The sequence below is a fragment of the Salvelinus namaycush genome, chromosome 4, assembly GCF_016432855.1.
Source record: "Salvelinus namaycush isolate Seneca chromosome 4, SaNama_1.0, whole genome shotgun sequence".
NCBI classification, from domain to species: Eukaryota; Metazoa; Chordata; class Actinopteri; order Salmoniformes; family Salmonidae; genus Salvelinus; species Salvelinus namaycush.
Genome location: NC_052310.1, coordinates 36227266 through 36245134, shown reverse-complemented (window position 1 = coordinate 36245134; position 17869 = coordinate 36227266). Strand labels below are relative to the sequence as shown.

The 17869-nt window shown below is 45.5% G+C and overlaps 1 protein-coding gene across 1 annotated transcript in view; it reads left to right on the top strand.

Annotated features, from left to right (window-relative positions):
- The window catches only part of LOC120045849 (kinase non-catalytic C-lobe domain-containing protein 1), a 77565-nt gene extending 62070 nt beyond the window's left edge, over window positions 1–15495 (top strand). The window contains exons 25-27 of the mRNA XM_038990783.1: window positions 10287–10346; window positions 12397–12554; window positions 15264–15495. Of these exons, the coding sequence (XP_038846711.1) occupies window positions 10287–10346; window positions 12397–12554; window positions 15264–15495 (450 nt within the window). The remainder of the gene's footprint in view (window positions 1–10286; window positions 10347–12396; window positions 12555–15263) is intronic.
- The last annotated feature ends 2374 nt before the right edge of the window (window positions 15496–17869 follow it).

Sequence of the window (17869 nt, the reverse complement as noted above, 5' to 3'; positions counted from 1 at the left end):
TTTAATCACCAAAACACAACTTAAATGATATCTTCTCAATTTAGTAATTTTAAAACCAGTTAATTCAATAGCAAAAAATGTAAGATACATGTTTCAAAATTGCCCCTTGAATGTAGCATGCTACCGTACTGTAAATTACAGTATATTACACTGTTTTCACATGAGGCAGTATTAAATCAAATTTTATTAGTCACATAGACCTTACAGTGAAATGCTTACTTATTAGCCCCTAAACAACAATGCAGTTTAAAAAAATACAGATAAGAATAAGAAATAAAAGTAACAAATAATTAAAGAACAATAGCGAGACTATATACAGCGGGGTACCGGTACAGAATCAATGTGCGGGGGCACTGGTTAGTTGAGGTAATATGTGCATGTAGGTAGAGTTATTAAAGTGAATATGACTACTTTGATTAGCTGTTCAGGAGTCTTATGGCTTGGGGGTAGAAGCTGTTTATAAGCCTCTTGGACATAGACTTGGCGCTCTGGTACCGCTTGCCGTGCGATAGCAGAGAGAACAGTCTATGACTAGGGTGGCTGCAGTCTTTGACAATTTTTAGGGCCTTACTCTGATACCGCCTGGCATAGAAGTCCTGGATGGCAGGAAGCTTGGCCCCAGTGATGTACTGGGCCGGTCGCACTACCCTCTGTAGTGCCTTGCGGTCGGAGGCTGAGCAGTTGCCATACCAGACAGTGATGCAACCAGTCAGGATGCTCTCGATGGTGCAGCTGTAGAACCTTTTGAGGATCTGAGGACCCATGCCAAATCTTTTCAGTGGGAATAGGTTTGGTCGTGCCCACTTCACGACTGTCTTGGTGTGCTTGGACCATGTTAGTTTGTTGGTGCTGTGGACACCAAGGAACTTGAAGCTCTCAACCTGCTCCTCTGCAGCTCCGTTGATGAGAATGGGGGCGTGCTCGGTCCTCTTTTTCCTGTAGTCCACAATCATCTCCTTTGACTTGATCACGTTGAGGGAGAGTGTCACGCCCTGACCTTAGAGAGCCGTTTTTATTTCTCTATTTGGTTAGGTCAGGGTGTGATTTGGGGTGGGCATTCTATGTTGTCTATTTCTTTGTTTTTGTCCGAGTATGGTTCCCAATCAGAGGTAGCTGTCTATCGTTGTCTCTGATTGGGGATCATACTTAGGCAGCCCGTTTTCCCACTTTCTGTTGTGGGATCTTGTCTTTGTTTGTTGCATGGGTTGCACTCCTAAGCTTTTCATTCGTTGAGTTGTTTATAGTTTTTTTGGTGGAACATTTTATTAAAGAAAATGTACGCCTACAACGCTGCACCTTGGTCTTCATTTAACGACGGACGTTACAGAGAGGTTGTTGTTCTGGCACCACACGGCCAGGTCTCTGACCTCCTCACTATAGGAAGTCTCGTCGTTGTCGGTGATCAGGTCTTCCACTGTTTTGTCATTGGCAAACTTAATGATGGTGTTGGAATCATGCCTGGCCGTGCAGTAATGAGTGAACAGGGAGTACAGGACGGGAGTGAGCCTCTCCCTCAAGTGCGCCTTCCCAGTCAGGTACGTCCTGTGCCTCCTCCCCGCACTCGCCCTGAGGTGCGTGTCATCATCCCGGTGCCACCTATACCGGTCCCATGCATCATGCCTCCAGTGCGCCTCCACAGTCCAGTACGTCCTATGCCTCCTCCCTGCACTCGCCCTAAGGTCCGTGTCATCAGCCCGGTGCCACCAGTACCGGTCCCACGCATCAGGCCTCCAGTGCGCCTCCACAGTCCAGTACGTCTGGTGCCTGCTCCTCGCGCTCGTCCTGAGGTGCGTATCACCAGCCCGGTACCACCAGTGCCGGCCCCACACACAGAGCTTCCGGCGACAGTTCCCAGTCCAGAGCTTTCGGCGACAGTTCCCAGTCCAGAGCTTCCGGCGACAGTTCCCAGTCCAGAGCTTCCGGCGACAGTTCCCAGTCCAGAGCTTCCGGCGACAGTTCCCAGTCCAGAGCTTCCGGCGACAGTGCCCAGTCCAGAGCTTCCGGCGACGTTTCACAGTCCGGAACCTCCAACGACGGTCCACAGTCCGGAACCTCCTGAGACGGTCCACAGTCCGGAACCTCCTGAGACGGTCCACAGTCCGGAACCTCCTGAGACGGTCCACGGTCTGGAACCTCCTGAGACGGTCTACGGTCTGGAACCTCCTGAGACGGTCCACGGTCTGGAACCTCCTGAGACGGTCCACGGTCTGGAACCTCCTGAGACGGTCCACGGTCTGGAACCTCCTGAGACGGTCCATGGTCCGGAACCTCCAGCGATGGTCTGCAGTCCGGAGCCTCCAGCGGGGATTCTCAGTCCAGAGCCTCCTGCGAGGGTTCCCAGTCCGGTTCCTCCGGCGACTATCCACGGTCCGGTGCCTCCGGCGACGATCCACGGTCTGGAGTCCCCGGCGACGATCTACGGTCCGGTTCCTCCGGCGACGATCCGGAGCCCCTGGCGACGATCCACGGTCCGGAGCATCCGGAGCCGCCCCCGATGGTAGATGCCCACCCGGACCCTCCCCTATTGAGTCAGGTTTTGCGGTCAGAGTCCGCACCTTTGACCATAGAGAGCCTGTTATTCTCTATGTTGGTTAGGTCGGGGTGTGACTAGGGTGGGTCATCTAGGTATTTATATATCTATGTTGGCCTGGTATGAATCCCAATCAGAGGCAGCTGTTTATCATTGTCTCTGATTGGGGATCATATTTAGGCAGCCATTTCCCCTTTGTGCTTTGTGGGATCTTGTCTAGTTATAGTTGCCTTTGAGCACTACTCTGAGCTTCACGTTTCGTTTGTTCACTTTATTGTTTTTGTTATTTGAGTTTTCTCTTCCTAATATAAAGGATGGAAACATACCACGCTGCATTTTGGTCCACTCCTTATGACGATCGTGACACATTCTGTCTCCTATTAAAACTTTTTTAACCTTTGATGAAAGAGACAAGAATGTAGTCAAGACGACTAGCTTGATTAAGTCTCCTCCATGTATATCTCACTAGGTCGGGGCTTTTTAGTCTCCAAATATCCACTATTTGTAATGTGTCAATAATATTTGTGATTTAAGGGCACGGTGATGTTTGTAGAGTGATTATCTTTACGGTCCATTGTAACGGCTGTCTAATTCCTCCTCCTCGGATGAGGAGAAGGAGTAGGGATTGGACCAAAACGCAGCGTGTTGTGAAGACATGATGAATATTTATTTAAAAAAAAGACGAATACGAAAAACACTTGGAAAATTACAAAACGACGTAGACAGACCTGAACATGTGAACTTACATAAACACGAAGAACGCACGAACAGGAACAGACTAACCAAACGAACGAAAACGAAACAGTCCCGTGTGGTGCGACAGACACAGGAACAATCACCTCCAAACAAACAGTGTGAACAACCTACCTTAATATGGTTCTCAATCAGAGGAAACGTCAAACACCTGCCCCTAATTGAGAACCATATCAGGCAACACATTGAACCCAACATAGAAACACATAACATAGACTACCCACCCAGCTCACGTCCTGACCAACTAAACAAAGTTAAACAAAGGAAAATAAGGTCAGGAACGTGACAGTACCCCCCCCCCCCCCCCAAGATGCGGACTCCGGCCGCAAAACTGAACCTCAAGGGGAGGGTCTGGGTGGGCATCTGTCCACGGTGGCGGCTCCGGCTCCGGACGTGGTCCCCACCCCACCATAGTCAATCCCCGCCTCCGTAGCCTCCTCCAAATGGCCACCCTCCAAATTAACCCCACCGGACTAAGGGGCAGCACCGGACTAAGGGGCAGCACCGGACTGAGGGGCAGCACCGGAATGAGGGGCAGCACCGGAATGACTGGCGGATCCTGGCTGGCTGGCTCTGGCGGATCCTGGCTGGCTGGCTCTGGCGGATCCTGGCTGGCTGGCTCTGGCGGATCCTGGCTGGCTGGCTCTGGCGGATCCTGGCTGGCTGACGGATCCTGGCTGGCTGACGGATCCTGGCTGGCTGACGGCTCTGGCGGATCCTGGCTGGCTGACGGCTCTGGCGGATCCTGGCTGGCTGACGGCTCTGGCGGATCCTGGCTGGCTGACGGCTCTGGCGGATCCTGGCTGGCTGACGGCTCTGGCGGATCCTGGCTGGCTGACGGCTCTGGCGGATCCTGGCTGGCTGACGGCTCTGGCGGATCCTGGCTGGCTGACGGCACTGGCGGATCCTGGCTGGCTGACGGCACTGGCTGCTCCTGGCTGGCTGACGGCACTGGCTGCTCCTGGCTGGCTGACGGCACTGGCTGCTCCTGGCTGGCGGACGGCTCTGGCTGCTCCTGTCTGGCGGACGGCTCTGGCTGCTCCTGTCTGGCGGACGGCTCTAGCGGCTCGGGACAGACGGGCAGCTCTGACGGCTCGGGACAGACGGGCAGCTCTGACGGCTAGGGACAGACGGGCAGCTCTGACGGCTAGGGACAGACGGGCAGCTCTGACGGCTCGGGACAGACGGGCAGCTCTGACGGCTCGGGACAGACGGGCAGCTCTGACGGCTCGGGACAGACGGGCAGCTCAGACAGCGCTGGGCAGGCAGGCAGTTCTGGGCAGACTGGCAGTGCAGGCGGCTCTGGGCAGACGGGCACACCTGTAGGGAGGAGACGGAGAGACAGCCTGGTGCGTGGGGCTGCCACAGGACCCACCAGGCTGGAGAGACCTACAGGAGGCTTGATGTTAAGAAGAGGCACCTGAAGGACTGGGCTGTGGGGGAGCACTGGAGCTCTGGTGCGCAGCCTTGGCACCACTCGCCCAGGCTGGAATACTACTCCAGCCCGTACCCTCCAGAGTGCAGGCACAGGTTGAACCGGGCTGTGGATGAGCACTGGAGATCTAGTGCCTACTACGCGCACCTCTCCCTTAGGCTCCACTCCCACATTTGCCCGGTACGAGCGGAGCGTAGGCATAGGACGCACTGCACCCTCCCAGCGCCCCGGAGACACAGCACGCAGAGCCGGCGCAGGATACCCTGGACCGAAACTGCGTACCGGAGACCAGACGCGCTGAGCAGGCACAATACGCCCCGGCTGGATGCCCACACTCACATGACACTTTCGGGGGGCTGCCCTATAGCGCACCGGGCTATGGGCACGCACTGGCGACACCGTGCGCTTAACCGCATAACACGGTGCCTGACCAGTAACGCGTTGCTTATAATAAGCACGAGGAGTGCTCTCAGGTCTGCTACCTGGCTTAGCCACACTCCTCTCTAGCCCCCCCCCCCCAAAAAAATTCTGGGGTTGCCTCTCGTACCTGTCGCGCTGCCGTGCTGCCTCCTCATATCGCCGCCGCTCAGCTTTCGCTTCCTCCAGCTCAGCTTTGGGGCGGCTATACTCCCCAGCCTGTGCCCAGGGTTCTTCTCCGTTCAAAATCTCCTCCCATGTCCAGGAGTCCTGGGATTTCTGCTGCTGCTGTCGCTGCCCTTCTCCCCGCTGCTTGATCCTTTGTAGGTGGGTGATTCTGTAACGGCTGTCTAAATCCTCCTCCTCGGATGAGGAGAAGGAGTAGGGATTGGACCAAAACGCAGCGTGTTGTGAAGACATGATGAATATTTATTAAAGCAAAGACTAATACGAAAAACACTTGGAAAATTACAAAACAACAAAACGACGTAGACAGACCTGAACATGTGAACTTACATAAACACGAAGAACGCACGAACAGGAACAGACTAACCAAACGAACGAAAACGAAACAGTCCCGTGTGGTGCGACAGACACAGACACAGGAACAATCACCCCCAAACAAACAGTGTGAACAACCTACCTTAATATGGTTCTCAATCAGAGGAAACGTCAAACACCTGCCCCTAATTGAGAACCATATCAGGCAACACATTGAACCCAACATAGAAACACATAACATAGACTACCCACCCAGCTCACGTCCTGACCAACTAAACAAAGTTAAACAAAGGAAAATAAGGTCAGGAACGTGACATCCATTAAGGTACTTAACACTGTGTTATAGTCTCCTACCATAATGATTTGATAATTTGTTGCCTGTAAGTTTAATAAATTGGTGTAAATATTTTTGAAGAGGTATGGATCATCCTGATTTGGACCATATAGATTAATGAGCCTAATCTCTTTTTCGTCCACTTTCATATTCAAAAATATCCACCTTCCTTGCGAATCATTCCTGACTATTTGCACATTCAGATCGACATTTTTGTTATTTCATATCATCATACCTTTTGAGTTCCTTTGTCCATGACAGAAAATTATTTCACCACCCCATTCCTTTTTTCCACGCAACTTCATCTAAGTATGTAGAGTGAGTTTCCTGTATACAGTATATGTTATATTCCTTTTCTTTTAGCCACGTAAAGACTGATCTTCTTTTTTTATAACCTTCTAAACCGCTACAATTATAACTGGCTATACTTATTTCACCCCTTACCATAACTAGATGCTATTCTCAGTCTAAATTGACCATAAATAGTGCTTGTAAAGTTACTGCCATCAGAGGTATTATGACGGTCAAAATTTGAGCTTTCAAATGTCTGATATTTAGAATTCAACAAATAGGTTCTAGCAATATTTGTTTTATTCCCTTGCCTGTTTGCCTGTGAGCCAGTGCCACAGATGGTAGCAAATTGAGACAAGGTATTATGTGTGTAGTAGGTTGATGTGTATGATACTGGATGTGATTTAGTGAGAGTTTGTACGATGTCTGTATAAGAGTAAGACTATAATGTGTGCTGTCCAAATTAGAGGTCGACCGATTATGATTTTTCAACGCCGATACCGATTATTGGAGGACCAAAAAAGCCGATACCGATTAATCGACCGATTTTAAAAATGTATTTGTTATAATGACAATTGCAACAATACTGAATGAACACTTATTTAAACTTAATATAATACATCAATAAAATCAATTTAGCCTCAAATAAATAATGAAACATGTTCAATTTGGTTTAAATAATGCAAAAACAATGTGTTGGAGAAGAAAGTAAAAGTGCAATGTGTGCCATGTAAGAAAGCTAACGTTTAAGTTCCTTGCTCAGAACATGAGAACATATGAAAGCTGGTGGTTCCTTTTAACATGAGTCTTCAATATTCCCAGGTAAGAAGTTTTAGGTTGTAGTTATTATAGGAATTATAGGACTATTTCTCTCTATACGATTTGTATTTCATATACCTTTGACTATTGGATGATCTTATAGGCTCTTTAGTTTTGCCAGTGTAACAGTATAGCTTCCATCCCTCTCCTCGCCGCTACCTGGGCTCGAACCAGGAACACATCGACAACGGCCACCCTCGAAGCAGCGTTACCCATGCAGAGCAAGGGGAACAACTACTCCAAGTCTCAGAGCGAGTGACGTTTGAAACGCTATTAGCGCACACCCCGCTAACTAGCTAGCCATTTCACATCGGTTACACCAGTCTAATCTCGGGAGTTGATAGGCTTGAATTCATAAACAGCAGAGCTGCTGGCAAAACGCACGAAAGTGCTGTTTGAATGAATGCTTACGAGCCTGCTGGTGCCCACCATCGCTCAGTCAGACTGCTCTATCAAATCATAGACTTAATTATAACATAATAACACACAGAAATATGAGCCTTAGGTCATTAATATGGTCGAATCCGGAAACTATCATCTCGAAAACAAAACATTTATTCTTTCAGTGAAATACGGAACCGTTCCGAATTTTATCTAACGGGTGGCATCCATCAGTCTAAATATTCCTGTTACATTGCACAACCTTCAATGTTATGTCATAATTACGTAAAATTCTGGCAAATTATTCCGCAATGAGCCAGGCGGCCCAAACTGTTGCATATATCCTGACTCTGCGTGCAATGAACGCAAGAGAAGTGACACAATTTCACCTGGTTAATATTGCCTGCTAACCTGGATTTCTTTTAGCTAAATATGCAGGTTTAAAAATATATACTTCTGTGTATTGATTTTAAGAAAGGCATTGATGTTTATGGTTAGGTACACGTTGGAGCAACGACAGTCCTTTTTCGCGAATGCTCACTGCATCGATTATATGCAACGCAGGACACGCTAGATAAACTAGTAATATCATCAACCATATGTAGTTATAACTAGTGATTATGATTGATTGATTGATTGTTTTTTATAAGATAAGTTTAATGATAGCTAGCAACTTACCTTGGCTTCTTACTGCATTCACGTAACAGGCGGGCTCCTCATGAGGCAGGCGGTTAGAGCGTTGGACTAGTTAACCGTAAGGTTGCAAGATTGAATCCCTGAGCTGACAAGGTAAAAATCTGTCGTTCTGCCCCTGATCAAGGCAGTTAACCCACCGTTCCTAGGCCGTCATTGAAAATAAGAATGTGTTCTTAACTGACTTGCCTAATTAAATAAAGGTGTAAAAAAAAAAAAAAACATCGGCAAAATCGGCGTCCAAAATTACCATACCGATGAATCGGTCGACCTCTAGTCCAAATAAATAATAACTCTGCCAATTTGCATGGTTGAGAGTCTTTGTGTGTAACATGTAGTGCGTATAGGCTTAATATTCATGATGATAATTGTATCCATATGGTATCACCGTCAAAGTTGCATCATAATTACATTATTGAAAAAACACATCCCAGCATTTCCATAGCAATTGACGTTTCACATGATCATGAAAGAGGCCTTGCATTACTTTAGAGACGGCTTCACTACAGTACAAATGTATTCCGTACAATATGTTATTATTCCCCAATGCCCCTATTCTGATATCTTCCCCTTGCTTGTTGTAAACATATATAAACTTCTAGACAAATGCATAAAAAAGATAGACAAACAAGAAACATATTAAATTATAAAACATTTCTCGACAATAGAGGGAGAGAAGAGAAGAGAGGGAGAGAGAGTGCGAGAATATAGCGAGATTAGGTGTGTGTGTGTGTATGTATAAATCCATATGTGTAAGCGAGCATGTAATTGAGTATGTGTGTGTTCATATCCACTTCATAGTGTTCAGATATTTTTACAGTTCCCATATTTTCTTAACCTGAAGTCCCTGTAGAATTTAGTACAGCCATGGTGATATGGAGCTGTCTCGGAATAGCTGTCCATCTATAAAGAGTTTGTCCACAATGTGAAAGGTACGCTTACCCTTCTCCCTCTGTTGCCTCTGTACCGGATACAGTCTTACGACTGTATCTTATTTGTTTATCTCCCTTGGAAATTGGTCATTGAGACCGAATTTGGTCCCTTTTAGTTCCGTTCCCCTGCTTTTGATCAGCTACTTTTGTTGGTAGTGTTCAAATTTTGCCATGATCAGTTGGGGACCCTTGGTCTTGTCGCTCTGAGCTCCAAGTCTGTGTACTCAGTGGAAAGCCACCTTGTTTACAGTCTCTATAGGACGTTTCAAGGCAGATTGCATGAATTCTCTGATCGCGCCCTCTGGATTATTGGATGCGTCCTCAGGAATCTTAGAAAAAAATAGATTTTCACCCATGCTACGACTTTGTATGTCTAGTAGCAACTCCTTCATCACCCTGTTTTCCCTGAGTAGACAATCCATGTTGGAATCGTGGATTTTAACCTTGGCTGTGAGTGCCTTGTTCTCTCCTTGGAGCGTGAGAATTTCACTCTGGCTAAACTCCAAACTCCCCCTCAGCCCTGCTACCTCCTCACACAACTTTTCCAGTGTTGCATGTATTCCAGCCAGAGCACTAGCCTCTACTTCAACGGTAAGTAAATCGTTCGTGTCTGTAGATTCATCTGTTTTTCTTTTTTGGGAGGGGGTTAAAGTTATTTTGTGAGGTAGTCGGATCTTTCCATGATGGAATATGTTGTTCCTCCATAGCGTAAAGCTGTTGGTACTCGTCGATTTCCCTCAGGATCTCCTTAGTATCCAGTTTGGCTCTTTACTGCAACCAGTTGTTTTACGAATGAAACAATGAGTCTTTCCCAGGACGACGACAGGTGTCTGTAGTACAGCCAGCTAGCACTCGCGGAATCCACGCAAAAATTAGTTTGGTATTTTTACATAAATTGTTATGGCTGTATTGTTGTTAAAAACCCAATAATGTTGTGGGTCCATCAGACCCGCAAACACTGGATGAATAACAAAAACATGAACACCACACAAGGGTTAAAAATGTGCTTAGAGTTTTGAAACAACTGCATTTTTTATCTGTTTTGAGTTGTGTACTAAGAGCTTTAAAAATGTACCGCGTGCTCGTGAAAGCTGCACCAAAGTGATACAAAAAAAACTCTTAATGGGAGTAAAGCTTCCGTAAGCGTGAGACGGATGTATTGGTTCTTGCTAAATTAAACACCTCCTCTCTTGCCGATAGGCTTGGAAACATCTGTCTACCAAGGTGTGTGAGGTCCTAGAGGAGCTGCGAGCTGTGCAGGTAAGGCGCGTGTGTGTGTGTGAGTGCCTTCTGCTGTACCAGAGACACATGTGGGGCTTCAGGCAAATATGCCAAAAGAAAAACACCTTCAAGCAGCACATCTGTGTGTGAAATTCTGTGACACACTCACATCTGGCCAGCATTTTGTTATATGCTTTTTTAAATTATGCTACCAGGCATCACACCGTATTCTCTTTTGAGAACGGCTGGAGGCTATATACAGTTGAAGTCGGAAGTTTACATACACTTAAGTTTACATACACATTCAAACTCGTTTTTCAACCACTCCACAAATTTCTTGTTCACAAACTATAGTTTTGGCAAGTCGGTTAGGACATCTACTTTGTGCATGACTCAAGTCATTTTTCCAACAATTGTTTACAGACAGATTATTTCACTTATAATTCACTTATAAGTTTACATACACTAAGTTGACTGTGCCTTTAAACAGCTTGGAAAATTCCAGAAAATGATGTCATTGCTTTAGAAGACTCTGAGAGGCTAATTGACATCGTTTCAGTCAGTTGGAGGTGTACCTATGGATGTATTTCAAGGCCTACCTTCAAACTGTGCCTCTTTGCTTGACATCATGGGAAAATCTAAAAAAATTAGCCAAGACCTCAGAAACTTAAATTGTAGACCTCCACAAGTCTGGTTCATCATTGGGAGCAATTTCCAAATGCCTGAAGGTACCACATTCATCTGTACAAACAATAGTACGCAAGTATAAACACCATGGGACCACGCAGCCGTCATACCGCTCAGAAAGGAGATGCGTTCTGTCTCCTAGAGATGAACATACTTTGGTGTGAAAAGTGAAAATCAATCCCAGAACAACAGCAAAGGACCTTGTGAAGATGCTGGAGGAAACAGGTACAAAAGTATCTATATCCACAGTAAAACGAGTCCTATATCAACATAACCTGAAAGGCCGCGGAAGAAGCCACTGCTCCAAAACCGCCATAAAAAGCCAGACAACGGTTTGCAACTGCACATGGGGACAAAGATCGTAGTTTTTGGAGAAATGTCCTCTGGTCTGATGAAACAAAAATAGAGCTGTTTGGCCATAATGACCATCGTTATGTTTCGAGGAAAAAGGGGGAGTCTTGCAAGCCGAAGAACACCATCCCAACTGTGAAGCACAGGGGTGGCAGCATCATGTTGTGAGGGTGCTTTGTTGCAGGAGGGACTGGTGCACTTCACAAAATAGATGGCATCATGAGGTAGGAAAGTTATGTGGATATATTGAAGCAACATCTCAAGACATCAGTCAGGAAGTTAAAGCTTTGTCGCAAATGGGTCTTCCAAATGGACAATGACCCCAAGCATACTTCCAAAGTTGTGGCAAAATGGCTTAAGGTAAACAAAGTCAAGGTATTGGAGTGGCCATCACAAAGCCTTGACCTCAATCCTATAGAAAATGTGTGGGCAGAACTGAAAAAGCGTGTGCGAGCAAGGAGACCTAGAAACCTGACTCAGTTACACTAGCTCTGTCAGGAGGAATGGGCCAAAATTCACCCAACTTGTTGTGGGAAGCTTGTGGAAGACTACCTGAAACATTTGACTGAAGTTTAACAATTTAAAGGCAATGCTACCAAATACTAATTGAGTGTGTAAACTTCTGACCCACTGGGAATGTGTTGAAAGAAATAAAAGCTGAAATAAATCATTCTCTCTACTATTATTCTGACATTTCACATTCTTAAAATAAAGTGGTGATCCTAACTGACCTAAAACAGGGCATTTTTACTTGGATTAAATGTCAGGAATTTTTAAAAACTGAGTTTAAATGTATTTGGGTAAGGTGTATGTAAACTTCCGACTTCAACTGTAGAACCAAACTTGATGCAATATATTCTCAAAGAACACACATGCCGACTTTGCAAAGATGAGGAAAAGTAATGTGCCAAACTTCATAGCTTGTTTTTTCATGAAAAGTTCAAGATGTTATAAATCAAGGGAAGAGTAAGACATCTCTCTATCTCTCCCCCACTTTCTCTTTCTATCCCTCTTTTTTTTTATCTCTCACCTCTCCCTCCCTCTTTGTCAGGTCTTTCTGAAGAGTGATAACCTGTGTCTGATGGGAGGGGATCATGTGAGGAGGAGACCCACCCTCCCTGCTGCCCACATCCTGGCCATGCACATCCAGCAGCTGGAGATAGGAGCCTTCACTCTGACCAGCGGTGCCTATAAGTGGCCAAAACTTAGGTGAATGAGCGTAATGCAACATCTCAGGGCCAGTTTTCTGTAAAGAGATTAGGTCTAGTCCTGGAGTCAAAAGGATATTCTATGGAGAATCTGAATGGAGAATTGTACGTGGTTTAAGTCCAGGACTAGGCTTATTCAGAGTTCGCGGAAACCAGCACATAAAGTCCTGGGCCTGTATTCACAAACCATCTCAGAGTAGGAGTGGTAATCTAGTATAAATTTAGCCTTTTAGATCATAATGAATAATATAAAAAAATGTGACTTACACTATATATTCAAAAGTATGTGGACAACCTTTCAAATTAGTGGATTTGGCTTTTTCAGCCACACCCATTGCTGACAGGTGTATAAAATCGAGCACACCGCCATGTAATCTCCATTGACAAACATTGGCAGTAGAATGGTCTTACTGGTGAGCTCAATGACTTTCAATGTGGCACCGTCATAGGATGCCACCTTTCCAACAAGTCAGTCAGTTCGTAAAATTTCTGCACTGCTAGAGCTGTCCCTGTCAACTGTAAGTGGAAACGCATAGGAGCAACAATGGCTCAGCCGCGAAGTGGTAGGCTACACACGCTTACAGAACGGGACCACCGAGTGCTGAAGCACGTAGAGCGTAAAAATTCTATCTGTCCTCGGTTGCAACACTCACTACCGAGTTCCAAACTGCCTCTGGAAGCAACGTCAGCACAATAATTATTCGTCGGGTGCTTCATGAAATGGGTTTCCGTGGCCGAGCAGCCGCACACAAGACTTCGGCTGGAGTGGTGTAAAGCTCGCCGCCATTAGACTCTGGAGCGGTGGGAACACGTTCTCTGGAGTGGTGAATCACGCTTCACCATCTGGCAGTCCACCGTACAAATCTGGGTTTGACGGATGCCTGGAGAATGTTTGCTGCCCCAATGCATAGTGCCAACTGTAAAGTTGGCACTATGGTGGAGGAGGAAAAATTGGTCTGGGGGTGTTTTTCATTGTTCGGGCTAGGCCCCTTAGTTCTTAACTCTACAGCATACATTCTAGACGATTCTGAGCTTCCAACTTTGTGGCAACAGTTTGGTTAAGGCCCTTTCCTGTTTCAGCAATGCTATGCCCCAGTGCACAAAGCAAGATCCATACAGAAATTGTTCGTCAAGATCAGTGTGGAAGAACTTAACTGACCTGCACAGAGCCCTGACCTCAACCCCATTGAACACTGTTGGGATGAATTGGAACACCGACTGCGAGCCAGCCCTATTCACCCAATCAGTGCCCGACCTCACTTTTATTTATTTTGTATTTATTTATCTAGGTAAGTCAGTTAAGAACAAATTCTTATTTTTTACATTTATTTAACTAGGCAAGTCAGTTAAGATAATTTATTTTTATGACAGCCTAGGAACAGTGGGTTAGATGTCTTGTTCAGGGGCAGAACAACAGATTTTTACCATGTCAGCTCGGGGATTTGATCTTGCAACCTTTCGGTTACTAATCCAACGCTCTAACCACTAGGCTACCTGCCGCCACTTATTTACAATGACACTGTGCCAATTTTGCGGCTGGTTGTGATACAGCCTGGAATCAAACCAGGGTCTGTAGTGACGCCTCTAGCACTGAGATGCAGTGCCTTAGACCGCTGCGCCACTCGGGAGCCTTAATGCTCTTGTGGCTGAATGGAAGCAAGTCCCCATAGAAATGCTCCAACATCTAGTGGAAAGCCTTCCCAGAAGAGTGGAGGCTGTTATAGCAGCAAAGGGGGGACCAACTCCATATTAATGCCCATAATTTTGGAATGAGATGTTGAACGAGCAAGTGTCCACATACTTTTGGTCATGTAGTGTATATAGCTCTTTTCAATGAACCAAAGTCAATTATATGGACAGAGAGAACCTGATCCTAGATCAGCACTCCTACTCTGAGATGCGTTGTGATCTGGGTCTGGAAAATCATATAGCCTACACTAGGCCTATACACTCATCCATCTACTGGCCTATAGCATTCATTTGCACTTATCTGCAAGTGAGATTAATGAATCTACTCTGGTCGCCTTTTGCAATGACATGGATATCATACTGACACTCATTCTTTAATGTTGTAAACTTGATATTAACTTTCTCCCTTGATGTAATGAAGTGGGCCAAGTTGCCACCAAACGAGATTCCCTGTGTCCTTCTACCCACTCAAATATGGCGGACAGATGCTGGGTTCACCGAAAGTTGTGGCAGACGGTAATGACACAGCTGCTCATTCCATGGCAGTCGTGTAGGATTTGGGTTCCTCTACTAAAGCTAGCACACAGCCAGATGGTGTATCGGGATGGTGTGTGATTTTGGGAGATGTGGCACGCCAGGTGTTCTGAGATGCATTGATGTTGACAGATGCTGGGGTCATAAAGGGTCATGGTGAGAGGCAGCGTCACAGCTGGTTATGACAGACCCTAGGTTCCCCCACTATTGTGGAAATCAGGTCACTTATTGTACTGTATATGATGCAAGTGTTTAGTAACGTGGTGCCAAATTATGAGTATGTTCCTGCCGCAGATTAACAATAGCAAACTCCTATTTCTCCTTTTCACTCTCTCTGTCTTGTCCTCCAACTCCATGGTGGCTGCAACTTCAATCTCTGCTTTTGTCCTAATTTTATGTACTTTCTTGTCTCCCTTCTTTACCGCTCTATCTGCTCTCCCCCCTATATCTTTATCTCTCTCCTGCTCTCTCCTTCCTCACTCTCCAGGACCATAGCGAAGGTGGTGAGTCAGGTGCATGCGTTCCAGGAGACAGTGTACTCCTTCACTCCTGACCTGGAGCTGCAGGCCTACCTAAGACTACGCATCGCCCACCTCAGCGGCTGTGACATCCCCCTGCTGGCTGCAGACAACGAGGCCAACTTCCACCACACCCCCACTGAACGACACACCCGCAGGATCCAGGACACACTAAAGAGGGTGAAGGCCACCTTCCAATGAACTACAGCCTTGCCTGATCTAGAATCAGATTTGCCTTTTAGATCATAATGAATATGATGATATGGACAGAGGGGACCTGGTCCTAGATCAGTACTCATAATGCTTTATGAAATTGGGTCCTGGTCAGACAACTACTCAACAGACCCCATACCCCACTGAGTTACTTTGGTAGCAGACACTGGGTGGGTGTCTCTATATATTGGTAATAACTTTGATTAGACATTATGAGGACGGTCTTATTTGAACACAATGACAGAGCCACATGAAGGCATCCAAGGTGGATAATTTTGACTTCACTCTGATTTTATACAGTGAGCAGTCCAGCTCAATCCCCCACATTGCACCCCATGGCATGACAATCCACTGCACACCTCTAACTCCTTGATTATCTCCAAAGTAGAGTACAAAGTCATCTGAAAAATATAATTGTTTCTTTTGATATTAGAGTGAGAAGAGGAGGAAACAGTATTGGACTTTTTAAGGGGAAGAACGATTGGTTCTGTTGGTTGGTTCTGTTGGTCTGACAGATATGCTTTTCTACCTGTGAAAATGTTCAACAACAAACGGAATGATTTTGAATATTTCACAACAACATTTCACAACATCTTTATCTAGCACTGGTGGAGGCATATGGATCACATTTCTCTCTCATGTACACCATTTTGATTGCTAGTCTCTAAGACAACATAATAATGATAATGTTTCATAAAGAGATGACATCATGTCTTTAATTCACTGAGCGTTATGTATTATAGCTCAATTAGATTTGAAAAGTGAGATATTTTGATATAACCACAGATAGGTAATTACCATTTTCAACTCTCCAGAGCACCATCTGAATACATTGCCAATAGCTACTTGACATGATAATTACAGTATTTCAAGATACTAAAAATGGATCAAACTCATGATGTGACATGCTATTACGGCTAAATCAGGGATGGGCAAACTGGAGGGTCCCATGCCGCACCCCTTTTGTAGTCCCGGGGATCAATTTCTAAATATATAAATATATATATAAATGTATATACAGTACCAGTCAAACATTTGGACACACCAACTCATTCAAGGGTTTTTCTTTATTTTTACTATTTTCTACATTGTAGAATAACAGTGAAGACATCAAAACTATGAAATAACACAAATAGAATCAAGCAGTAACCAAAAAAGTGTTAAACAAATCAAAATATATTTTAGATTTTAGATTCTTCAAAGAAGCCACCCTTTGCCTTGATGACAGCTTTGCACACTCTTGGCATTCTCTCAACCAGCTTCACCTGGAACTCTTTTCCAACAGTCTTGAAGGAGTTCCCACATATGCTGAGCTCTTGTTGGCTGCTTTTCCTTCACTCTGCAGTCCAACTCAACCCAAACCATCTCAATTGGGTTGAGGTTGGGTGATTGTGGAGGCCAGGTTATCTGATGCAGCACTCCATCACGCTCCTTCTTGGTCAAAAAGCACTTACACAGCCTGGAGGTGTGTTGGGTCTTTGTACTGTTGAAAAACAAATGACAGTCCCACTAAGCACAAACCAGATGGGATGGCATATCGCTGCAGAATGCTGTGGTAGCCATGCTGGTTAAGTGCGCCTTGAATTCTAAATAAATCACTGACAGTGTCACCAGCAAAGCACCCCCACACCATCACACCTCCTCCTCCATGCTTCACGGTAGGAACCACACATGCAGAGATCGTCCGTTCACCTACTCTGCGTCCCACAAAGACACGGAGGTTGGAACCAAAAATATCAAATTTGGACTCATCAGACCAAACGACAGATTTCCACCGGTCTAATGTCCATTGCTCGTGTTTCTTGGCCCAAGCAAGTCTCTTCTTATTATTGGTGTCCTTTAGTAGTGGTTTCTTTGCAGCAATTCAACCATGAATACCTGATTCACGCAGTCTCCTCTGAACAGTTGATTGTGAGATGTGTCTGTTACTTGAACTCTGTGAAGCATTTATTTGGGCTGCAATTTCTGTGACTGGTAACTCATCTTCTGCAGCAGAGGTAACTCTAGGTCTTCCTTTCCTGTGGCGGTCCTCATGAGAGCCAGTTTCATCATAGTGCTTGATGGTTTTTGTGACTGCACTTGAATAAACTTTAAAAGTTGTTGAAATTTTCCGGATTGACTGACCTTCATGTCTTTAAGTAATGATGGACGCCGTTTCTCTTTGCTTATTTGAGCTGTTCTTTCCATAATATGGACTTGGTATTTTACCAAATAGGGCTATCTTCTATATACCACCCGTACTTTGTCACAACACAACTGATTGGCTCAAACTTATTAAGAAGGAAAGAAATTCCACAAATTAACTTTTAACAAGGCACACCTTGTTAATTGGAATATATTCCAGGTGACACCTCACGAAGCT